The sequence below is a fragment of the Geotrypetes seraphini genome, chromosome 5 (genome assembly GCF_902459505.1).
Source record: "Geotrypetes seraphini chromosome 5, aGeoSer1.1, whole genome shotgun sequence".
Taxonomy (NCBI): Eukaryota; Metazoa; Chordata; class Amphibia; order Gymnophiona; family Dermophiidae; genus Geotrypetes; species Geotrypetes seraphini.
The window spans coordinates 175,896,715-175,923,374 of NC_047088.1; the positions used below are offsets into that span (position 1 = coordinate 175,896,715).

Genomic DNA, 26,660 nt, shown 5'->3' on the forward strand with positions numbered 1-26,660 from the left:
ATCATAACATTACAGTGACCCCTGATGCAGGCGTTTTGACTCGCTGAAACACAGTGCTGTGTCGGGTACACAGTTTATATATGTCCTTTTATTGGAATAAACAAGACTCTTTTACATCAATGATCCTACATGGAGTGTTCATTGTCCATTCCCACTGTTTCTTGTGTACCTCTCCTCCACTCAGCTATCAGTGTTTCTTTTTCAAGTCATTACACAGCACCAGGTGGTTGTTAGATGTCATAAAGGAGGTGACCCCTCATAAAAACCAAATCATATAACCCCCCCCCCCTTTTTACTAAGCTGTGGTAGAGGTTTCTACCATAGCCCACAGCACTAAATGCTCCAACGTTCATAGGAATTCTATGAACGTTGGAGGGTTTAAGTCTCCAGGCCATGGTAGAAACCTCTACCACGCCTTAGTAAAAGGGGGGATTAGTAATGAAAATTCAGAAATGTGAGTTGAAAATATAAAAGCTGGGCAATTAAATCATGGCATCATCACATCGTCATTCCTCCTTTTGGCTCCCTATCTAAATAATATGTACTCTGCCCTCCCAGCTTCCAAATTGACTTCTCCTTGCCCTCCTTATCCTCTTTACCCTGGGGCAAATCAACACTCTTGTTCTGCAGCCAATTCCTAGACACAGGAGTTTGGCATCTCTGTCTCTTTCCCTCCTCTTCCCTCTCACGGTTGAATCTCTGTCTCCTATCCTTCCATCTCTCTCCCCCCCCCCCCCAATACTCTGGCATTTTCTCCATTCCTCCCCCTTCCCCATGGTCTGGCATATCTCTCTCTCTCCTCACCCTTCTCCTTTCTTTTCATCCCTGGTATGTCTTCTCCCTTTCCTTCCCTCAATGTAGCAGCTTTCTTCCTTAAGCACCCACCCCTCCTCCCCAGTTGTGGCATTTCTCTCTTCTCTTCCAAGATTGGTACCTCTCTCTTTTCTGTGCAAGTGGCAGCCTGCAGGGAAATCTTCAGGCCGTTGGCAGTCAGTGTGTTGAACACGCTGCCTTCGGTAGTCCCGGAAGCTTTCCCTGTGCTTCAGCTTCCTATCCCCACAGAGGCAGGACACTACGAAGGGAAAGCTTGTGGGCCACTGAAGGCAACAAATTTAGTTCACTGACACTGCCAGTGGCTTGAAGATTGCAGGCTACACAGCATGGGAAAGGGACCAGAGCTCTGTGCATGTGCATCTCTCAGTGCAGTGATTTTCTCAGGCTACTGCCCTGATGCCTGAACAGAGTCCTGGACAAAACATCAAAATTAAAAAAGCTGCCCAGACAATTGCCCTGAAAAAGAGGGCATGTCGGGGAATCCGGACATATGGTAACCCTACCTCCACTGCTCTTTGAGAAAGTAGGAATCTTGCAGGCAACAGAAGATGGTCTATGATTTCCAAAAAGCATTCTGAAATTGAAATATTTTTTAAGGCTTTTCCTAAACACTTGATAAGATGACTTAAGTCCCCAAAAATTATATTGTTGCATGAAGTTACAAGCTATGGCCCCCTTTTATCAAGATGCAATAAGAGTGTTTTAGTGCAGGCCGGCGAGGTCACTGCTTCAACGTTCAATTCCTATGAGCGCTGGAGCATTTACCTCACTGGCAGCGCTAAAATGCTGTACTGCAGCTTGATAAAAGAGGGCCTATGTCTGAAATATGGAACTGTAGCTAAACAGGCAGCGCTCAGTAGAAAGTCAGCTCTATTGAATGAAGCAAGTAAATGAAGTGTGCCCCTTTAAGCAGCTCATATTCAGAACTTTGATGCCTTGCCACAGCAATTGGACTGCAGCTGCTTGGAATTCAGGGCCCACTGCTAGAATTAAAGTTCAGAGATAGATTTTTATTGGTTGAGTGACCATGCTACCTGAGGCAGCTTGAATATCTATGAAATGAGAACAGCAGGAGAATCATTCTTCAGAACAAATTAGATTTCTGTCTTTTTGTTTTCTTTTATGTTTACATCACTCATATGAACATAGTGCGGCAGATAGAATGGAATCAGAAAGTCACCCCCAAGCTCTACTTCATCTACTTAATGCTTTTTATTGTTATACGGTTATACAGTAGGTCCATGCTTTCCTTACGAGACATTTTAGAACTGTTTCTCTGGTCCAACAGGGAGAAGATCCAGTTCATCCGGACAGAGGGTGCCTCGGGACTTGTGCGTCTGTCCGGCGATGCAGACCTCGTCATGTTGCTAAGGTGGGTGAAGTCATAAAGCATCATTGCTGTGCTTGGCACTGCTCAGTGGATTCCAATTTACTAAGCTCCGAATCTCTTTCTGGGTTCCATATTGAAGCCAGCAGTTGGGCTGTGGCACGAACTTCAAATGTTGAATTTAGTGCCTGTGTGCTGAGTTTCCAGATGCAGTCAATGCATTTGGGTTCTATTTACTCCTGTCATGAGGGGTGGGATGAGTTCTAGTTAGGAAAATGGATGAGCCACTGGAATGCAAAATGTATTAATTACATTCAGTTCCCATTCATCAGAGAAATTTACTAGCAGTCTTGCTCTGTAAAAATCCAATTCAGAGCACTTTGGTATTTATGCTCCTTTTAAGAAAGAGAGGACTGTACTTAGAAGATAACTTTGGACCATGAGACTTAAAAGCAAGATTTAGGCAATTTTACCCCTTTCAAACAGTTTTCTGTGCAATATTTTGCACATAAGCTCTGATCTGCAAAATTCTTCATACTTTATTATATCGGTCTCACTGACTGGAAGTACTCTGGAACCAGGAATACAACTGAGGTATGGCTTGGATTTGAGAGAAATATGCTTGCTACGGTGTATGAAATGGCATTCCCATAGCCAAGCACTGTGGATCAATGTGGAGGTCTGTTTAAATAAATAAAGGATCTCTCTACATATATGAATGTCACCTTAATCTCCAAGTATGTAGTTCATGTTCTCACTAAGGACTCAAAATTCTGAACTGGAATGATTTCATTAAGCACCCTATGCAGAATAGGCAGTGAAATATGATCTAAAGATGCTGTAACAAAGAAATCATATATCTTTCTTGTAGCCCCCCCCCCCAAAAAAAAAAATAATGTTTTTCCTCTCCATGGGGCTTGCACATAATGACTATGGTTAGCAAACCTATCCATGTTTTGGACTTGAAATAGCCTTTGAAGAGTTTGAAATACTTTTAAAACAAATGTGTAACAATTGCCATTGCCTAATTATAGGGCCCTATTCTATGTATTTATTGGGATTTATTAATTGCCTTTTTCATGAAGAGATTCACCCAAAGCAGTTTACAATACACTGAATAGTAATCAGGTACTGTTAAGTATTTTTCCTATCTGTTCCAGCAGGCTCACAATCTAACTGAGGTACCTGGGACAATGGCGTTATTAAGTGATTTGCCCAGAGTCACAAAGAGCAGGCTGGGATCATCTACCAAAATGTATTAAAAATTGTTATTTAATTTATGGTTTACTTCCTTCCTCAGAATGTTGGGATTTACCAAAGGGCATTCAGGCATGCTGTGGCCAGGAACACACATATGTTATGAGCAGTGTAACATGCATCAACAAATACCTAGTGTGTGAGAGTTTCCTCCTCTGGAGATCTCCCAGCCACCCCACCCTGGATAGAAAGCCCCAAATCTAATCAGTAATCACCTCCATCTGAATTCAAAAAAGACATCTCCTACCAAACAGGAACTCATATTGGTGCTTCACCCCCCCCCCACCCAATTGCTGCAGCTCCACAAGTACACAACTAAAATGGCAGCAGCATATGCGAGGCTTCCTATTGATCTTCTTAGAAATTGGGGATGGGGCTTCCTAACAAGCATATGGAGTTCTGCCTGGGGGCTGGGCTCTTTGGTGAGCTCTAGCATGCTTTATTCTACTGAAGGAGGATTGGGTCTGTTGAGTACATTCTGATTGGTAGGATGGAGGCCTGGAAGCATTAGCAAGTGTTTTCACATGCTGATGTTCTAGAAGAAAAACTAACCAACCCTTGAAGGCAGTGGCGTCTCTAGACAGAAATGTTTGGGGTGGCAAAAAGGAAAGCAAGGTAGGTAAATGGGGGGGAACAATTCAAAAGCAACATTTCCACACATCACACTCCTTTTTTCATTTGCTTTTAAATTAGTAATAAGATACCACTGCCTTCTATTTATAAAGAAACAATCCTCCTCTCTATTAGTTTCAGCTACCCAGCAAAATAACCATTAAAATTGCTCACATCATTCAACAAATTCTATGTGGAAATGGAGTCTGGATTCTCTACAGCAGGGGTGCCCAACACGTCGATCGCGATCGACAGGTCGCTCGCTCAGGTGACCCCAGTCGATCGCAGAGCGGGTTCCCTTCTCTTTTTTCCCCTCCTGACTGGCCTGCTCTTGAATTCTGCTGCTGCCTCCGCTGCTCAACATTAAAAAAAAAAAAAAAAACGGCTTGGAGAATTTATGCTCCGGGGGCTAACGTGCGCTTGTACTGGCTTCCCTTCTCTTTCCTCTGAAACCGGAAGTTATGTCAGGAGGGGGGGAGAGAAGGGAAGCTGGCACGCACATGTTAGAGCCCCATTCGCGCGCTAAAGCGGGAGACTGGTCAGTGAAGCTTGCGATTTGCTCTTCTTGCTGCCAGGTCCTGCCTACTTTCTGTTTCCTCAAAGGCAGGATCCGGCAGCATTTCTCCCAATAGGTCGATCTTGGGCCGATCAGCCTTCCTCTCCCCAATGTCAATTCTGCCTCGGAGAGGAAGTTCTGGCCAGCGTAACTTCCTCTCCGAAGGCAAAATTGACATCGGGGAGAGGAATGCTGGTGCGCCCGAAGCAAGGAGAGCTTGGCCGGCGGCGGGCGGCTTTGGGGGCCTGTTATCCGGTGGCAGTGGCAGTGGCTTGGGGGAGGGCAGGGAGGGAGAAAGAGGGCAGGCAGGGAGACAGAAGGAAAGAAGAGAAACAGAAAAAAAGAAAGGGGCATGAAGAGAGAAAGAAAGAGAGGGCAGGGAGAGAAGAAGAAAACGTTTGGGGTGGGGAATGAAGTCAGGAGGAGAGGAAGCAAACAGGCTAAAAGAAGGGAAGAAAGATTGGATGCACAGTCAGAAGAAGAAAGTGCAACCAGAGACTCATGAAATCACCAGACAAGGTAGGAAAAATGATTTTATTTTAAATTTAGTGATCAAAATGTGTCTGAATTTATATCTGCTGTCTATATTTTACAATATGGTCCCCTTTTACTAAACTGCAATAGAGGTTTTTAGCGCAGGGAGCCTATGAGTGTCGAGAGCAGCGCTGGGCATTCAGCGCAGCTCCCTGCGCTAAAAACTGTTATCGTGGTTTAGTAAAAAGGGAGGGGAGTGGGTATTTATCTATTTTTGTATGGTTATTACTGAGGTGACAGTGCATAGAGTCATCTGCTTTGACCTCTTTGAAAAAACCCCGGAATAGGAATGATAATTGACAATTCTATGCGTACAGTATTTTTTTTTAATTTTATTGTTGGTAGATCATTTTGACTTGGTCATTTTAAAAGTAGCTCGCAAGCCCCAAAAGTGTGGGCACCCCTGCTCTACAGCACAGGTGTCAAAGTCGGTCCTCGAGGGCCGGAATCCAGTCGGGTTTTCAGGATTTCCCCAATGAATATGCATGAGATCTATGTGCATGCACTGCTTTCAATGCATATTCATTGGGGAAATCCTGAAAACCCGACTGGATTACGGCCCTCGAGGAGGGACTTTGACACCCCTGCTCTACAGGATTGGTCAGAATCTCAGTATATACCCTGAAGCTACAGTTCTGTATCACAGACTCCTTATTTGTCAGTGATGGAGCTATACACATTACAAGCTCCCATACAAAAGTGATTCAGATTGTGCTTATGAACTCGGGAACAGCACACATTGTAAAATTCTTTGTTTAAAACATCTAGGTTCTTGTCCATTATAACATAATTTATTTAGGATATTCTAAGAACCTTCTGAAGAGATTACAGACATCATAGAATGTAGCAATAAGATTGGTTTTCTCCATTTCCAATATTAATAGGATTATATACCATAGTAAAATTGTATTGGTTCCCATTGATAACCAGAATCTATTTTAAACTTGGTGTTTTAGTTTTCAAAATTTTGTATGGCTTAGCTCCTTCTTATTTATGGATTTTATCGCTTTATTAAAGGGAAGATCAGGGCATTCTTCTTACACTTAGGTGTTAGGCGCCAGTTTCAATCTTCAAAGTTTATTTTAAAAAGTTAGGTATTGGAATACGGTACCTCTTTTCTCTTTCAGATCTCTTTAATTTGGAATGACCTTCCTTTATTAATAAGAGCAGAACATGATTATATGAAATTTAGGAAGCTACTGAAACATGTTAATCAGGTTTTCTATTCCACCTTACTTGTTGAGTTCAAGGTCAGATTACATTACAAGAGGTTGGGTCAGTTACCCAGGAAGTTACAATGGACAGTTTGACACAGATACTCAATAGAGTTGCTAATACAGGCAGATCAGTACAGTTATTAATACATTTAGATCATAGTTACAAACACATAGTTCCAAGTTCAAGTAGGTCATTGTTATGTCCCAGTTTAGAAATGGGTTTTTACAATTACCATGTCAGTTATTTCAGGGTTGGCTCTGTATCTTTTTAAGAAATTTGTAATAACTAGTTGATGGTGGTTTATATGTACATTACTATTAACTTAGTTCATATGTAACTTATTACTTTTATTTATCTACGTCTGGCCCACAACAGTGTTCTTTAACCGCCGGTCCACAGTGCGATCGATGCGGCGTTATCTTTGAGCCAGCTCCCTCTTCCTAACTGATTCAGTGCACAAAGCCACAGGCAGTGGCTCCTACGGGCATTCTGCGCCTGAACTGGAAGCCTTCTCTCTGATGTTGCAACGTCAGAGGGAAGGCTTCCAGATGAGGCACGGGACGTGCAAGGTGCAATTAGTACTATTATGGGGGCGGGGTCTGGGGTGGAGATTGGGTAGAGATGGGCGGGGTCTGGCCCACAACTTAGCCCAGTGTTTTTCAACCGCTGGTCCACGGACCGATGCCAGTCCACAGAATAATTATTTTATTTCTGCCGGTCCATAGGTGTAAAAAGGTTGAAAAACACTGCTTTAGAGAATCTGGTCCTATATGCTAGCAAAATCCTTCACCCCAGTCACATATATGAAGAACATGGACAGACTGTCAGCTGAAACAAAATAAGGGATAAAAAAAATACATGCAAGCAAAAACTGAAATGGAGCCCCCTCCCTCCAAAAGCTAGGCTGTGTAAGCAGTGCAGTACTGGTAAAAGAGAAACAGAAATGCATTTTCTCCTGTACTCTTCTAAATACAAATATAGAAGATATGTATATTTCGCAAATTGGACACATTTCATCCCTTAAAAAATATTTCATAAAATTTGTTTCTTTTCTATCCTTGCAGTCTGGGCATTTTTCTAATTGGGTTGGTCCCAGTGTTTTCTATCTCTTGTGTGGGTATTTTCTTACATTCTTTATTAGGTTGGTCTTTCTATTCTTTCCCTTCCTTCTTTATATCTGCGTGGCACTGACCTTTCTTTTGTATGTTTCATTTTTACATTTCTCTTGGCTACCTCTATATCCACACACGTGATTTTTATCTTTCATTCTCACTTAGTCTCCTTTTCACGTCTCGGCTATCCATCATCTCCCTCTCATCCCCTTTCTAGCAATCCTATTGGCCGCTCTGTCATCCTTCCTTAGTCCCATATTCCCCTCCATCTGTCACCTATTTCCTAGTCTCCCATTTCCATTTTCTGTTCTCACCCTCTCTGCCCCCCACTGCCTCTCATTCCTTCACCAGTCCCAGTTCTATCCTTGTTTCTCCTTCTTTCCCGGCTCTTCTCCTATCTCTTACCCTTTATCCCATCTCCTTTTGCCTCTCTTTTATCATCTTGGTAACCCCTTCATCTACAGCGCAAGCTTTGCACTTTAATAAAGACCTGTTTAGAGAGGACAGCTATACTTCTACTTTCCATTTAGATTGTCCCAGTCATCAGGCAGGAAACACAAGCAGAAACAAAGAAATAGCAATATAAATACTCTCCTTCAGCTATAGTGCTGGCTACCAGGCTTCTGAGTTTTGGTTTTCAGTTTCTAATTTGGACATTTGGTGATTAACGTGACATAGTAAGTTTCTGCTTCTTTGCTGTCCTGTCATATTTAATTCCTCTTTAGTGATGTGAAAATAAAAGAGGGAAATGCTGATTCCTGTTCGTGATTTATCCCAGTAACAGCAGCTGCTGGAAGAATCCTACCCAGGAGTTATTATTTAGCAGAGGTAGCAGCATGGCTGTAATAGTAACCGAAACTTTATAAAGGTCTAACTTTCAGAGTGATCAAGGTGTGTAAATCACATATATTCTTATTCCTGTTGTAAAACATTGTGATAGAAAATAGTAGCCATGTGGGGTGAATTCTGTAGCTGAATTTACTAAGGATTTAGGGATTTGTTTTATAACATCATGCCCACTTGGGGAGTCCAAAAAGTCATCTCATTTATAAAGGCAACATAGACCCTTATAGGCTTCCAGATCCAACCTCAATTGTGCACAAATACCAATACTTTGAAGAAGGTGTAAATGTATTAATGTACTCTGTGCGTGTAAAACTCATATTTTACAAATGCACATGTACATCACAACCAGCCTCCATTCTGCTTATCTGTATCACTGAGAGCACCTGCATACAAAGTGCATAATAGTAGGGGCATACTTTTTACATCTGTATGTGGTTGTGTAATTTTATAAAAACACGTTCTTTAGGGCAAACTGAGTAGTGGTGCTGCACATGTCCACGTACAGGATATGGATTCAATTTTCTGGTCAGGCTTCTACTCTCAGACCAGAGCTGAGGATAATGTTGAGACAATTTTCACCAACTTTGAGGGCACAGAGCTTTTTTTTTTTTTTTTAGTTCAATCTTTATTAAATTTTAACATCTTACAGAATAATGCAATTCACAAATAGATCATAACATATGTATACATACATTAAGAAAATCTTAGCAAAAACACATCAATATCTTATCTACCCATCCCTCCCTTACCCAACCCCCCCACCATACCTCCCTCCCATTTGTCTGGCAGGTCATTCATACAATCACATATACTGCTTAACAAAACCCTCTAAAGGGCTCCACACATTTACAAAGGAGGCCATATTCCCAGATCTTTCAGCTAGATTAGCTTCATATTGATAATAGAGGCATACTGTTTCCTACCAAAAATGAAAGTTCAAGAGAGTGAAGTTTTTCAAATTTTTGACTATTAATTGTAATGCCACTCCAGACAATAAGGTTACTGAAGTAACACATGTTCAACATATCACTGTGCCATACGAGAAAGGTATACGAATTTCCAATATACATTGTATTTTATTCCAAACTTCTTGCCAAAATGTTTGAACCAGCAGGCAATAAAACAAGAAATGGTCCAGTGTACCCACCTCCTTCTTACAACTCCAACATGCATTAGATCTGGTAGCATCCAGTTTTTGTAATGTAACTGGTGTCCACAATGTTCTGTGAAGCACAAAATAGTTTGTCACAGAGATGCTGAAGCCGTACATCGTATCCTTTGAGACCATATCTTCTTCCAATTCTCAGATGAAACAGTATATTGCAGTTCTCTAGACCAAACAAATTGAAGGCCAGAGAAAGATTTCTTAAGTAAGTATGAGCATAAAAGCTTATACCAGCTAGAAGCTTCATGACTTTAAAATCCCACAGTAAAACATATAACAGGCAAACTCCTTCAGAGTGTTAAGCGATGAGAAGCCGGCCTTAATAGCATGTTGGAGTTGCAGGTAGTTTCCCTTAAAAATAAACATGCTTAATTTTTAACATCTAAAGGTAGGTGTGTAAATGATAGTTCTGTCCAGACCTTTGCCAACCTCAAAATTCCTCCTGAAGGTAGGAAAATGTACATGCAGAGGGCATTTTTACTCACAGATCAAGAGGGGAGGTGCTTTTACCACTTTTCCTGCAAAACTGACTTCCAACACTGATCTTCATCTGGTCTATATTAGCTGATTTTCAGAAGGAGTCATGGTTGTTGACCTGTGGTAGAAAACATCACTGCACTGTGCTGAGTTGTGAGTATGCTAAAAAATAAAAATAAAAAAATAAATAAGTTGGGGGAAAAGTGGCAAACAAGGATAATGGAAGTTCATTCTGGCTGAGCAGAAAGCTCAAAGAAGCTGCAGGAAACTGCTGGACCAAACAAAAATGGTTCATCTTTATGTCAGCTTAATTAACTAGGCATTTCTAAAAAAAAAAGCTAACAATATAGTTTTGCAAAGCTAATACTTTAATTTGGCTAAGGAGTATTTAGAAAGACAAGCTTTCAGGATTTTGAAGGTTACTTCCTCAGATAAAGTGTCATATCATGGAAGGATAGCCATGAAAACGTGTTTACTTAGTTCAAGAAAATACCTCACATATTTAAGCTTTCTTGTTCTACATTTTATTTTTGGTGGCTGAAGCAATATTTTTTTTTTTTTTTGGGGGGGGGAGGAGCTATAGGAACATCCAATAAATATAAACTCTCTGAATTCAGAGAGAGACAGTGAATTCTACCCTGTTCATATGCTAAGTCAAAGAGGTGCAGCTGTAGTCCTCAAGGGCTGTATGTAGAATGGGTTTTCAGGTTACCTGTGCTAGTGATTAACCTAACTCTCAACTGAAATGTACATGGCTAGATTTGCTGAATATCATTGTGGATATCCTTTAAAAGAAGACCTCGTTTTGGCCCTCTATTCTAGCTGCTCCTGCAGCACTAAGACTTTCAAATACAGTGGTACCTTGGTTTATGAGTATAATTCATTCCAGAAGCATGCTCGTAATCCAAAGCGCTCGTATATCAAAGCAACTTTCCCCATAGGAGATAATGGAAACTCAGTTGATTCGTTCCACATTGTTTCTCACTCTTGCTTTAATGGCGCATCCTGGGTACGTCCAATTTCACCCTCCAGCTTAGAATTATATTCAGTTCCAGTAAAATGAAACAGGGAGCATCCCTGTCGGGATTTTGTTAATATGACTGTTACTTTGTTGAACTAGGAAAGGACAATAAAGCGGCACGGGAGCGGCGCAGATCGTCTCGCTTACTTACTTTATTAGCCATTCTCTCATGCACCGTTTCAGTCTTGCATTCCCTCTCCTTCAGAGCAGGATCCATCCGCCGCCAGCAGCTGGGGAACAAGCCGGCCCCAGTTAGTCTTCTTCCCGGCTCGAAGGTACAGTCGGTCGGTCCGGCGCCCCCTTCCCGGATCCCTGAACTGATTTGAGTGCCACTTTCAACCCGCTTCGGGTGAGATGCTTGGGATTGGCTGTTGCTCGCTGCTGGCTTCTCTTGGGTTGGGCGCGTGCAGGGCTTGGTTCAATGGGATTGGCTGTTGCTCACTGCTGGCTTCTCTTGCGTTGGGCACGTACGGGGCTTGGTTTAATGGTGTGGTGGAGGAGCAGAACAGGCCTCGCTTCAGCTCTGAGCACGTCGCCGAGATCATGGGGTGGCAGGGTTGGAAAATCAACTTAAGCTGCAGGTAAATTTTGCTCGTTTTGCGAGACAGTGCTTGGGTTGTGAGTTACAAATTGCTGGAGTGTTTTGCTCTTCTTGCAAAGCACTTACAAACCATGTTACTCGCAAACCAAGGTGTGACTGTATTTCCTTTTCATAGCTCCAAGTAAAATAATTAAATTTTTGCCTACATCCTTAACAGAATAACGCACGCATGCATTCTAGTCTGTTTCTGAACTACAAGCTTAGGAGCCACACATCACTCTTTACCACACTTCAAGGTGATATTTTAAAGTTCAGCAAGTTATCAGCAGTACAGAAAACCAATACATACATTGCACAACTAGAGGCAAATTGGAGAGAATGTCTTTGGATGGCCTATCACTTTTAAAGCCTGACTTTGTCTAGGTCATCTAGTAAGAAAGGGATGTTCAAGTTCACAATTTGCAGCATATTTTGCAAAACATGAACCCTGATGTAAAATATCTGTAAGGCTGTGGCCATCCATTTTACAAATACAATGTTAAAAGAAAGAGTTATATATTTTCTCAGGGTTTTCACAGCTGGTATCATGCTTGTTGCAGGTTTCCAGGTCTCGCTGTGTCTTATCAAGTAGAAACAACATTTCAGCCATCATTCTGTGGCTTTCTTAGGGTATGCTGTGAGGTCTGCAGTTTGTCTTTATATAGTAGGTCCTCAAACCTGATTGGTTGGGGGCTTGAGATAAATGAGGCAGGAAAGTCAATTGGTCACCAATTTGAATTTGGTAGGAAAGTCAGTTGGTCACAAATTTGAATTTTGGTGGGAAAATCAGATGGTGACCAACAGACTTTCTACCTCATTCACTTCAAGCCCCTAGCCAATTAGGTTTGAGGATCTACTATATAAAGACAAACTGCAGACCTCATAGCATACCCTGAAAAAAGTCACAGAATGATGGCTGAAACCTCGGTTCTACTTGACAAGACTCGGCAAGACCTGGAAACCTGCAACAAGCATGATGCCAGATGTGGAAACCCTGAGAGAACATATAACCCAGCTTCATGGGGAGAACATATTTAAATTCACCAGAGCCTTTTCCGTTGTATGGAAAAATAGCCCAACTGATTTTCCCACTAAAATTCAAATTTTTGACCAACTGACTTTCCCACCAAAATTCAAATTGGTGACCAGTGGACTTTCCTGCCTCATTCACCTCAAAGCCACAACCAATCGGGTTTGAGAACCAACTATATAAAGACAAACTACAGACCACACGGAATACCCTGAGAAAAGCCACAGTTTGATGGCTGAAATATTGGTTCTATCTGACAAGACGCAGCGAGACCCGGAAACGTGCAACAAGTTAAAAAACAGCATTATTCCTCAGGGCCTTGAATGTATACGCAGCTGCACTTGCATGTGTTAATTGTTAATTTTGCAATATGTATCCTAAGTGCTAGAAAACTTACAAAATTTTCAAGGAAGAAGCCAGTTAAGGAGCTGAGCTACAAAACTCTAGTTTTTCTAAATGATTTGAAACACCAAAGAGGAACCACTATTATCTTCATTCATTTCTCCAACAGCTGAGTCACAGTGAGCAATTACTTGACATTCATGTGTGACTTGGAGCAGATGTAAATGCCAAAAGGCAAAATTTGTAAAGTATGGGGCTCATAATCAAAACTTAAACATGTCTAAAATCCTGCCCAAGTTGGCACTTGGATGTCCTAAAAGACAGGTCATCCAAGTGCCGATAATCAAACCTATTTTTTGGACATATCCAGGGATATTTTAGGCCTCTGAATGCCGTTGTGTGCCCAGAGCTGAAAGGAGCATATTTGGAGGAGTGGTTGGGGCAGGATGTGGGCCAACCTAGTTATAGTCTTCCTGAAGGGCTAATCGAATGTTTTACTAGACTTCCTGGACGGAACTTATTCGTTGTGAGTTAGATGATGTAAAAACAGGTATAAGTGCCCAAAAAGTATCCAAGGTGACCAGATAACCACTGCAGAGACTAAGTAAAGACCCACACACACTCCCCTAGTGTTCACTGAGCCCCTCACACCCCCACAAAGATTAGAATAAAAACATACATACCTGTCTCCAGAACATCAGCACCTAGTATAGGAAAGCCTAGTAGAGCTGCACATAGGTCTCTTAAATAGCCGGGGGGGGGGGGAGGGGGGGATAATGAACCATAGAGAGGACGACCCAGGCCCATCAGCCACTCTAACTACTATAATAATAATAAATAACAGTTTATATACCGCAGTACCGTTAAGTTCTATGCGGTTTACAAAAGATTAGTTGAGAGAACTTAAGGGAAGGGGGAACAAGTGGGGGAAATGACCAGAGAACCGTTAAGGAGGGGAAAGGGAGGAACGGGTCAACTATCTAGGTACTTCAGGTACCCACCAAAACCCTACTGTACTGCCATATAGGTGGTACCTGCAGTCATAAGGGCTACTGAGGTTGTAGACAAGTGAGTAAAGTGGATTTTGGGGGCTCATCATAACCTATAAGGTAGTTCTGGTAAGGTATTTATGTGGCACCCTTTTTGTGAAGTTCACAGCAGTACCCTGCTGTGTTTCCATATCTGGGTGGCCAGCCCCTCCCATGTCCAAAAGGTCTTGTTCTGGGTGTTTGGGACTTGATGAAATTTTGGTCAAGAATGCAGTATAAAGATAGATGACCTGGTGGTCTGGACAAATAACCTGGACATCCAGATAGATGATTCTCAAAAAAAAAAATTTTAGATGTATTTTTCAAGAATGGACATTTTCCCGCTGCCGACGTTGGGTGTCTAGTGCCATATGTCCAAATTTTACTTCCGGCTCACTTTCTTTTACTTCCGGCTCACTAATTATGGATCTAGCGTTTTGCTAGGATAAGATACTGCTCTGTGTTCTCCTTCCCCGACCCTGATGAAATCGTGAAACGCGTTGGTGGGGATTGAGCCAGACCCAGAGTCAGATAAAAGCTAAGTGGTTACTATCATCACTACTTTTGCTATAAATGCTAACATACTAGGCACAAGCACTTTATAATTTATAAATCATAAGTTATTGAATAAGATGAAAAAGTAAAAAAATAAAATAAAAAAGAAAGAAAAGCATAAAAATAAAAATAATGAAAACTACACACGTTATAAAGTTCCCATGAGGACAGCTACCATACGTTATTACAGTGTGGCAAACTGAGGAACAAGTGGATAGTTTTCTATATATTTTTATTGGCTGGTGGCTAATTTAAACTTCACTGATTAGTATTTGAATTTTGGTGCACTATTTTTTGATTTTTGAGCATTCAATATCATGGCACACATACAAATTGGACTTAGACATATCTTTTGATTATGTCCCTCCTTGTGTGTATTAATGTTGCAAAATAGGAAATATGTACATACTTATCAGGCCTACATGGTGTAGGCCATATATAAATAGTGGCTTCTCTAATTAGATATGTAGGGACATTTGCACAAGTAAACGCTGCATAAACCTCCTAAAATTACCTTAGCTCATTATTGAAGGCAGTCCTTGAAAAAATTCAACATTGGATTGATAAGAGTAGCTTAAATGGTTAGTGCAGTAACCTGAGAACTTGAGGAATAGGGTTCGATTCCCACTATGGCTCCTTGTGACCCAGGGCAAGTCACCTAACCCTCAATTGCCTATTAGTCTGTGGGCCCACTAGAGACAGAGAAAATACTTGCATATAATAAAAATAAACTGCTTTGGTTGATCATGACATCGCAGCTAAGCCAGGGTATGCAGAAGATGATCTCAGTCTCTCTGAAATTTTTGCCAATATATGGATTTTATTTGTAGACATATAACTTTTATTGGAGCACCTAAAATATATTAAAATTGAAATAGGATTGTAAATAGTACCATCTCAAACTCTTGCATGAATGGTGGTTATCATTCCAAGGTGCCTCGTTATAAAAAGAACTTGAAGACCATTACTTGTAAAAAGCAGTATATTGTACAGGTTTATGCCAACTTGATTGTTAAATTGGTGAGACTTGGGATTCACTTGATGTCTATCTTCTGGAAGTGAATGTAATAGGTACTGTCTTTTCTTTCAGATCCTCCTCCCTTTCTCTGCCAATGGCTTTTAATTCAGTCCAGCCACTTTGCAAGGATAAATGTGTTATTTAAAGTTCCTAAACCTGCATTTAATGGACCATAGTTGACCATGCAGTGTTTTTAGTGGAGTGGGCCTGTGATACCTGCTTCTCAGATGGCTCAGCTTTATGTTTATGGTGCATATTTCTCTCTCTTTCCTGTCCACTTCAGTGGAGCTCTTTTCTTCTATATTCTTAGGCGTAAAAAACCTTGACATTTTGTTATGAAAGGCAGTATAACAAACTTCAGATATTAAACATGTAGAATGATGACAGATGAAAGCCAAATGGCCCATCCAGTCTCCCCACATTCACTTTAAAGCACTGTCAATGCTTACTATGAAAAAATGAGATATGTACAGTCATCCAATAGAGTTAAGTCCTAAAATAACAATATTGACTTAGACAGTAAATCTATGCTTTTAATAATCTGGGCACATGCAAGTAGTTTTCAGGCAGCCATGGGGTAGCTCCAGAGGGTGTGTTCAGTCATCCATTGCTAGAAAGTGTAAAAGAATGCCTTTGTTCTCCTAATGTGTTGTCTCTTTAATTCTTTTTCCTTGTATGTCCCTTTGCCAGTCTATTTGAAGAAGAGATAATGTCGTACGTGCCTCCACATGCCTTACTTCACCCCAGTTATTGCCAGTCACCTCGAGGGTCCCCCGTGTCCTCTCCTCAGAACTCTCCAGGTATAGTGCCATCAGTTCCAGTTGCAACTCAGCAGATCCATCCAGTGCCAAAACCTCTAGAAACATTTTGAGACTTCAGTTGTTTACAATGCTGTTTCTGGCATCTTTTTCTGTTGTTGATATTAGATCAATATTCAAAGAGCAGTTATACATTTTTTGTATAACTGATTTTTTTTTCTTTAATATCCAGGGGCAACTCTGTAACAGGCTGCTCATGTTTATACGTCACTTGAGCATGTAAATGTACAGAATACTGCTACTGAGGCATGAGGGTGTACCCTTACCCCTGCAAGTTAAAGCAAGGCAAAGCTAAGTTTCTTACTTGTAGCAGGTGTTCTCTGTGGACATCAAGACAATGCAGACAAACTGGTTTAAGTTCTTGCAGGCTGCTGTTCCAGGATTGCTCTCTCAAGCTCATCATCATTCTTTTAAACCAATCAAGAGCCATGGTGTGCTTCCTGTGTTCAGCGTATCCATCCTCTCAGTTTCCTTTAGCTTGTGTGAAATGTAGTGAATGATGACATATGGGACGTCCTGTTTGTTTTTTGTTTTATTTTTCTTTTTGAGGGGATGGATGGAAGACGTGTGTCTGCATTGTCTTGATGTCCATAGAGAACACCTATTACAGGTAAGAAACTTATGCTGGCTTTTACAAAACTGCGGTAGAGGTTTCTACCATGGGCCGGTGAGGTAAATGCTCCTATGCTCACAGAATTCCTATGAACATCAGAGCATTTACCTCGCAGGCCCATGGAAGAAATCTCTACCGCAGCTTTGTCCAATGCAGACACACTGGTGATTCCTTAGCATAGGATTGAAGGAGAAATCGTAATGGAAGCAGTCTTTGGTTTTTGAAGGGAGGCAGAAAAATCTGTGAAATAAGGATTGTAGAACTGATTGTCCAAATTTTCTATCAGTCTTGGATGCAGTATCCAAGCAATAATATTTGGTGAAAGTGTGAAGAGAAGCCCAAGTAGCTGATTTGCAAATATCTGTGTATGAGACTCCTTTAAGATGAGCTGTTGTAGTTGAAATAGCTTACAAAGCATTGGCTCCTAAGTTTTCTGGAGGCTGAAGGTTTGTTTGGTGATACAGAAGGTTATGCAGTCGGATATCCAGGATGAAAGTGTTCTTTTTTTAGACTGGTTGACCTAGGTAAAACGAGGTAAATGAGAGGAAAAGCTGTGACGATTTTTTCTGAGTTGAGGTACAGTGAGAGGGGGTGGAATTGAGAATGTTTTAGACAAGGTTTCTAACACACAGTGGCGTACCTAGCATATGTGACACCCGGGGCCCATCATTTTTTGACACCCCCCCATCTGTATGAAAAACATGATTTTTAGTAAGAATCCACACGTCATACAAGAGTGTACCTAGGAAAAGGCAGCATCTTACATATTGCAGTGAGCAGTACATCAATATACCTATTGTAAAACTAAACAAGCCAGACTAGTACAGATCAGTCCTACACAGTCAATCCTAACAAAAAACCATGTCTTTTCGAACACATAGAACACAGAAAAACACCTTCGCCTAGTATGTAATCACAAACTAACCCCTCCCCCTTTTACAAAACTTTAGTGTAGTTTTTAGCCATGGTGGTAACAGCTCAGATGCCAACACTAAAAAACGCTCTACAGTTTTGTAAATGGGGAGAAAGAATAAAAATATGTAGACAAAGGTTAAACTGAAGCACCAATAAGCTAGACTCTGCATACAATGCAACACCACAGAAACAGCGATGCATCTCCCCTAAAGCAAAAACAAAAATAAAAATAAATAAATATACAGTGGTGCCTCGCATAACGGACAGCATAACGAACTTTTTGTCTTGCTCCCTATAACGAACTTCGTTTCACACAACGAAGTCGCCCGAGGGGCCCGGGGGGGGCAGAACTACTCTCGCCGCTTCCTAATGTGAGCCGGGAACAGCAGCACCCTCCTGTCTGAATGCAGTGTTCCATCATCTCCCTCCACCTTACCTTAGATGCCGAGTTTTCCGGCTTTCTTTTTCGGCCAGCCACACACTTTCAAAGAGCAGCACATGCGCGCATGCTCTGTTGTTCAATCTTCTCCTCTGACGCAACCGGAAACCGGAAGTTGCAGGAGAGAGAACATTGATCAACTTCAGCAGCTGCGCGTGCACAGCTTTTTGAAAGCGTGCGGCTGGGTGAAAAAGAAAGCTGGCAAACTCTGCATATAAGGTGAGGTGGAGGGAGGGAAATGTAGGGCTGCAGAACGAATTATTTTGTTTTACATGTATTCTTATGGGAAAACAGGGCTGCAGAACGAATTATTTTGTTTTACATGTATTCTTATGGGAAAACGCGTTTCACACAACGAACGTTTCACATAACAAACTTGCTCCTGGAACGGATTAAGTTCGTTGTGTGAGGCACCACTGTAATTTTTTTCTACCTTGTCTTCTCTGGTTTCTGCTTTCCTCATCTTCTTGTCACTCTCTTCCTTTCATCCACTGTCTACCTTCTCTCTGCCCCTTCTATATGGCATCTTCTCTCCTTCTATTCCCCTTCCAGAAACTTTATGCCTCCCCCTTCCATCTCTCCCTTCACCTCCATTGGTCTGGCATCCATCTTCTTCCCTTCCCTCCTCCAATAGTCTGGCATCCTCTCCTCCCCTTCCCTCTCCCACACCCCCATGGTCTGGCATTTCACTCTCTCCTCTCCCTTCCCCCCACTCCCATCAGCATCTGCTCCCTTTCTCTCCCTACAACCTAATTCCATGCAGTATCCTTCCCCCTTATGTCTCTTTCCCCTTTCCCTGGAATTCCATCAGCATCTGCCCCCTTTCTCTCCCAGCAACCCAATTCCATGCAGTATCCTTCCCCCTTATGTCTCTTTCCCCTTTCCCTGCAATTCCATCAGCATCTGCCCCTTTCTCTCCCTCCACCACACTGCCATACCACCCTGACCCCATTTCTCACCCTTCACCATGCTGCCATACCACCCTGACCCCCTTTCTCACCTTCCACACCCTTCCTTACCACCCTGACCCCCTTTCTCATCCTCCACACCCTGACCCCCTTTCTCACCCTCCACTCCCTTCCTTACCATCCTGACCCCCTTTCTCTCCCTTCACCACCCTTCCTTACCACCCTGATCCCCTTTCTCATCCTCCACATCCTTCCATACCATCCTGACCCCCTTTCTCACCCTCCACATTCTTCCTTACCAGCCTGACCCCCTTTTTCTCCTTCCACCGCCCTGCTATGCTCCTTTTCATCCAAATCAGCAAGGTCCCGCAATGACTACTTTTGCTGCCTCTGCTCCGGAAGAGGTAAGTGAAGTCGGAGGGGGTCTGGGCCGGCAGACGCAGGGAGTTGTGGCAAGGTCCTGAGATAACTACAGCTGCCGGTCCACCCCCTCCCCCCTCCGACGTCGCTTATCTCTTCCAGAGCAGAGGCAGCAGTAGTCATCGCGGGACCTTGCTGCACTTCAGCGCGGCTGCCGACTCTGCTCTGAAATATGTATGGCAGCCACGCTGAAGTGCCGTTTAGAGCAGCGCGGGAGGTTCCGGACCCAGTCGGCTGTGCACCTCCTTGAAGCGTGCACCCGGGTCGGCCTTCCCCCCTCCAGCCCCTCCTTGGTACGCCACTGCTAACACACTCTCAATTAACCAGAAAAACAGTTACGGTATCCGGTATCCAACAATCTCCGTAGGTGCCTGATAACTGAGATCCTACTGTGTGTATTTGCACTTAAAAGTTACATGCAAGCACTTACAACAGCCAAAGAGTCAGTATAAGTGTTGGCATCTAAATGCTGAAGATATGCATATAACATAATATTCTATACATTTTGTTTACAAATGAGTCTTGACCATGCTTATGCAAGTTAAGTGCGCATTTATTTACAGAATATCACTTAGACAGAATTTTGCCATTTATGTGTATTATGTGCACACCTATGCACATTTACATGTTTAATTGAAATGCAAATGTTAGTGCCTGTATGATAGACATGTATTTATCATAGTGCTACTGAGTATTGCATCAGCTGGCTCATTCTAACAATAAACGAATCACTGGCACTGTGTGGTTAATGTAGTGCGCCTGTCCTGTTAGTTCACCCGACTGAATGGATGAAAATAAAGCCTAACCAAGAAATAAAAACAAAAAAGGTGCTTCTTTCTTGACTACTTTTAATGCTAAGAGTCCTTTCCTGTATGACCCTGAAGAAGGGAGCGTTAGCTTCCAAAAGCTAGGTAAGAAATGGGTTAAGTTAGTCCAGTAACATAACATAATTCTTTATTTATATACCGCACAGTGCCTTTCAGTTCTAAGCGGTGTAGAATAAGAATACAATAAGGAAGGAATTGTTCACATTAAGAATACAATAAAGAAGAATATATTAAGGAAAGAAATTATTAGCATTAACCTTTTCCTATCGTGTATCCCGGCTGACGGGACATTCCAAAAATGTCGTTGCCATCGTATGTGCCATGGCATGGGACATACAGTACACGACAGGAACACAAAATATTTGAATTTACAGACTTATGATTTATTTACATTATGTTTACAATAGCCGTAAATGATAACGGTGAATAATACAAAACTTTGCTAAAATAATTATGGTTGGAACCAGCGTAATGTAAAATTTATTACGATAGGAAAAGGTTAAGGATAGAAAAACCATACCACAGCCCATAGATATTTCCAATCTTTCATAGACAGGATTACAATCACAAAAAATCCAAAGAACTTCCTTTTTAAATAAACCTACCCTTGAGCTCAGCGTCACATGACACCAGCCAATAATGGAAGTTTGTGTGTGCTACCTAATTGCAGCCTTTTTTAACTACTTGGATGTTTTGTGACTTTTATATATATGTTTTTCTTTATATATAACAAAATAATGAAATACAGGTTCTACATGCAATTAGATTGAAATTGAACAGGAGGAAAAGACCTCAGAAGCCTGCACCATCGAGAATATTAAATTCTGTAATGGTTACTCAGCAGGACAGGTTCTCTATCATTGAGCCCGACGGGACCTGTTTCGCCAAGTTATTGGCTTCGTCGGGGGACTTTTTTTTGAAAGTGCATTCAGTCAAAAACACACACATCCAAAAAATGGCGCCGGTCATTTTGGATGTGTGTGTTTTTGATTGAATGCACTTTCAAAAAAAAGTCCCCCGACGAAGCCAATAACTTGGCGAAACGGGTCCCGGCGGGCTCTTATCCTTAACTCAGATAAGTGCACTACATTTTTGTAGATACTACCGGTTAGAATAAGTGAAGTGGTAATTAAAAAGTTTTTTGTTTAACCGGTTAGGAGAGGTGTGTGAGACCAATGATAGAGAACCTGTCCTGCTGAGTAACCATTACAGAATTTAATATTCTCGATGGTGCAGGCTTCTGAGGTCTTTTCCTCCTGTTCAATTTCAATCTAATTGCATGTAGAACCTGTATTTCATTATTTTGTTATCTACACTGAAGAGGTTCTTATCCATTCAATTTTCATAGTAGTTGTGCACTTTCTTTATATATAAGACAGCCAAGGAACTATTAAGACTCCTGAGAAAGCCATTTTTAGTTCTACCAAAACACGGTCTGTGTTGGGTAACTTGTAATCTTATATTTTATTAGTTTTTTTTACTGAGGGTCACTTGTGACTGCATACAGTATATCCTTTGTGGATTGCTTTTATATTTTTTGGACGCCTATTAAACTACATCTGGTACATCCAATCCTGTTCCACAATTTCTGTTGTTTTTCTGTGATATGAATAATGACATTTCCTTCCTGTGGTAGGAAGATCTGTCATGATACATGATGAGATGTGGTTTAAAGCACTTCCTGTGATAAAACCTCTCTCTCTCTCCTCTTGTAAATAAAGAAGTCAGGGTATCGCTTAGTGCAGCCACTTGCATTTTTACTTCCCTTGGCGTGATAACTCGCGTACTTCCCTTCCCCTTGATGTAATCATTTTCATAAAGGAGAAAAAAATCTGTTTCATTTATCTGTTTCTATGGACCACTTGGTCTGGCTAGATTAAACCACTAATATTTCTTTCATGCACAAATCTTTGCTAGACAAACTGCACAGCATGCTGAATGGTCACACTTACAGTCTCTAGTTATACTGCACAGTACGTTGAGACTACCAATTTTTAGAAATTTACAGAAGTTATAGAGAACAAATAGGCAGAGCTGGTCCAAGGGTTGTAGGCATTCTAGGCAAATTTTCTGCCTTACACTCCCTTCAATTATTTATTTATTTTTATTGAGGACTAACTATACTGGCTTTAACTACAATTTTCAGCCCCCTAATCTTCCCCCCTTAATATTTTGATAATTAAATTCAATAATCATCATCATCATAAAATTCCTATAAAAATGCAGATTAAAGTGTGTGCTGATAGTTCTTTGAGTTTGTGTGGCTCTTAGGATCTATTGTTTTGTTCTGTCTGCAGCTGCTTTTTGCTGCCCTAGGCAAGTGCCTATTCAGCCTAATGGCTGGGCTAACCCTACAGATATAAATGACTCAGATGTCATGAAAAGACAATGTAGAAAATAATAAACACTTTCAATGATGATTGATGCTGTGATGTCCTATAATATAATATAAGGACAGCATAGGCTATTGAAAAACTCAAAATGAAGGAAAAAGCCTCAGAAAAGGGCCCTCCCACCTCCACCGAAGTGGTTTGTTAAAGGTGATTGAGCGGTCACCTCATTGGCAAAAAACCTTCAATGTGTAATAAAAGCCTTATGCTGTGTTTCACTAATGAGAAACAAAGACAGAAGAAAAACTTTTCAACTTATCTTCAGCTGATTGGTACACTAACGGGTAATTAACGCTGTCACCATCGAGCTTATAGCAAGACCAACCCAACTAAATGCCCCCAATACAATGTACATGCATGTGTATGACTCAAGTATATGTTGAATATAATCTAATAAAATGCCTCCAATTGCATTGTAATTTCTCCCATTATGCCACATTGTAAATGCTTCCCTTGATGCCTCTAGTACACCCAAAGATACCTCTATAACTTATGCTGATCTTAACCCCAAACCCAGCCTTATGTAAATGTTCCACTGTAACCCTCACTCCCTTCCCTTGTGTATTGTGAATATTCCTTGCTGCCCTGCATTCAATTTATTGTGAATACACCCTCTCTCCCTATTTCTACCCATTAGTATAATGTAAATGTACCCTTCATCCTATGCCTCCTAATATTGTGAATGTAGTGCCTCCACATTTCTGTGAATGTATCGTTGTTACCCGATCTGGGCTCCTGCGGAGGATGGGCTATAAAACAAAATAAATAAATAAAAGTCTATTGATCTTAATTGGCACTAATTAGTCTTAATATTGGCTATTTGATAAGTTGTGCATTACTTCCAGAGCGTGGAACTTCAAGGAGCACATGGACATGGGAGTGGCATGAGTGGGTCGGAGGCATGTCAGCCAGGGCTATAAAATAATAGCATTTACATGTCTAAGTTTGTCATATAAAAGCAGATTTGCACTAGAACCGTAGTTGCACATACAACTGCATCATAGAATTTGTGCTTAGTGAGCATTATCCTGGTGTCTAAATTTAGGCAACCTTTTGAGAATTTACCCCTTAGAGCTCAAAAACTGTTAGTGGATAAGACCAACCTTTTGGTTCTCTGAAATAACTTTTCCTTTCCCAGAAAATTCTGAATGATTTTGGATTTTAACTCCTTTTCAATTGGTTGCCCTGTGGTGAGGTGTCATGCAGTCTTTGATTCCTGTCTTCCTTTTTGACACAGGTACTCAGCGTGCCAATGCCCGAGCTCCAGCTCCTTACAAGCGAGATTTTGAGGCCAAGTTGAGGAACTTCTATCGGAAGTTGGAAACAAAGGGATATGGACAAGGCCCTGGGAAATTAAAGTGAGTAGAAATTTCCCATTAGACATCAGAAGCCATGCAGGCCAGCAATGGATGTGCTGCATAGAGGTCAATATTCAAAAGCATTTATGCAAATGAGCAAAGGCACTGATAGCATAAATGCTTTTTTGTTTTAATACTTGAGGTACTATAATGAATCATTCCAGATATATAAATGATTATAATTGCTTTGCTATCCATCCATAAGGGAGATGAGATTTAGGATATTGTGAGATGGTGCCACTTAGCCATGTAACTTCCATGTCTATGTGGTGATATTTGGCCTCTAAAGAAGCAATTTTATAAAGGCATGTAAAGTGAGTTTTACATATGGAAAGGTTTTTTTTAAGTATAACATTGCATGGCCTTGTATCCTCCAGAATATGTACTATAAGATTGAACGTTTATGTTTATTAAAATACCACATTCTGTAATAGGTAGGTCGAATTGATTTACAGGTACTAAAATAATGAAAAGAACTCCAGTGATGTTTATAAAATACTAGGGGGAAAACTGGCACTAATCATAGCTAGAATGAAACTGCAGATAATTACGTCTGGTTAGGAGCATGCATAAATGGTGATGTGCACAGTACATATGTAGGCAAGTGTTTTATAATATATACATATAAATCATGACCCTGCCAATGCTCTGCACAGACTCTACCCCAAAACCCGTCTGTGCAGTGTCTTGTAAAAGTATGTATCTTCTCACCACGCATACTGCCTTGTATAAAAAACTATTAAAATTGTGGGTAAATGTACACTAGATCAGGAATCTTTTACATGTACACAACAGTATTAATGCATAAAAATGTAAATGTAAATTTTGAAATGTAAAATCTGTTACCTGCAGAAAACACTTTTATAAAAGCAGAGTTGTGATGTACACGTACACTTGTGCATGCATGGGGTGCACGGAATCATATTTTAGAACAAATGTAAATTTTTGAATTGTTATTTATGCATTTGGGGGGACAGGATCTGGGAGCCTGCTTTATAAAGACACAAAGGTGCTTAAAATGAGCATCTTTGTGGACTTCTCACATAAGCCCAAAAACATCAATTATATTATTTGGATCATGTTTGTAAAATCAGGTTCCCATGGACGCAGAATGGAAATCTTTTGAAAATTGGTCTGCCTTGTAATAGATGATCCATGTCTTATGCTACTTCCTCAGGAAGTGAGAGTGCTCAAAAACATGCGCTTGCTCTGCAGATTAATCATCCGGAGAGACCATTTATTAGAAGATGCATTCAACCAGATTATGGGTTACTCAAGAAAAGATCTGCAGAGAAATAAGCTGTACGTCACATTTGTAGGAGAGGAAGGGTGAGTAGAAAACAGAAATAACTGTGATATGAGTTGCATGCTGCTACTTATGTGGCATGATGTTTTTCTTAAGAAGCAGCACAAAGTCCCCACACCAATATAAATTGAAAAACAAACAGGAATGGTGAGATGTTTTCCAAACTGGATCTATATTGTAAACAAGCTTTCAAAGTTTTTCTTGACATTATGATGGTCAAGATTGAAACAGACCAGAGTAGCACTTAGGCCCCGATTCACTAAAGTCAGCGATTGTTGCCAAACCTGTTTTCATAGGTTTAGTGACTATCGCTGCTACCCACCCGATTTACTAAACGGGCCACCATGTATTTTCCGATCTGATCCAACCCATGCAAATGAATGAAACCCCATGCAAAATAGCCAAGCGATTGATTCACTAACATTTGCTTGGCTATTTTGCATTGGGTTTTACTATCCTAAAATCCATGGCACAGATATTTTGTGTGTATTACACATGCAAAATATCTGCCCCATTTAAAAAAAAAAAAAGAATAAAAAACAGGCAGATCTGTCAAAAAACGCGCACCCCCCTCCCTGGCGACCCACAAAAGGCAGGAGGGATGCCCACTCCCTCCTGTCAACTGACGCTCCCCCATCATGCTGAAAATATGGCAGGAGGGATGCCCGGTCCCTCCTCCCCCACCTGCCCGTGGATGGCCGCACACCCCCATGCCCACCGAACACCTCCCCTCCGCACTGGAAAATATGGCAGGAGTGATGCCCACTCCCTCCTGCCCTCGGCTCCTCTCTTCCCCTCAAAAACAAATGGCAGGAGGGATGTCCACTCCCTCCTGCTACCGGACAGCAGTGGACGCCCCCTCCTCCTCCCCATACCTTTAAGTTGGGAGCAGGAGGGGTGCTCAGTCCTTCCTGCTCCTCGGCCTCCTCTGACGCAATATGGGCCCTAGGCCCTGCCCCGGTGCATCATGTGTGTATGGGGGGAGGCCTAAGGCCCTAATTGGCTCAGGTGCCTTGGGCTCCTCCCTTGGGAGGGGCCTGAGGCAACTGAGCCAATCAGGGACTTCCTTAGGGAGGAGTCTAAGGAAGTCCCTGATAGGGATAGTGTGAATTGCTAAATAGTTTGGCAGACCTGTTCTATGTGCTTTAAAGGTG

At 41.5% G+C, this 26,660-nt stretch overlaps 1 protein-coding gene across 9 annotated transcripts in view; it reads left to right on the forward strand.

Annotated features, from left to right (window-relative positions):
• The window catches only part of HECW2 (HECT, C2 and WW domain containing E3 ubiquitin protein ligase 2), a 487,554-nt gene that overhangs the window by 412,295 nt on the left and 48,599 nt on the right, over positions 1-26,660 (forward strand). For all 9 annotated transcript variants that reach the window (XM_033946090.1, XM_033946087.1, XM_033946093.1 and 6 more), the window contains 4 exons: positions 2,123-2,206; positions 16,203-16,312; positions 24,080-24,200; positions 25,416-25,529. In XM_033946090.1, the coding sequence (XP_033801981.1) occupies positions 2,123-2,206; positions 16,203-16,312; positions 24,080-24,200; positions 25,416-25,529 (429 nt within the window). The remainder of the gene's footprint in view (positions 1-2,122; positions 2,207-16,202; positions 16,313-24,079; positions 24,201-25,415; positions 25,530-26,660) is intronic.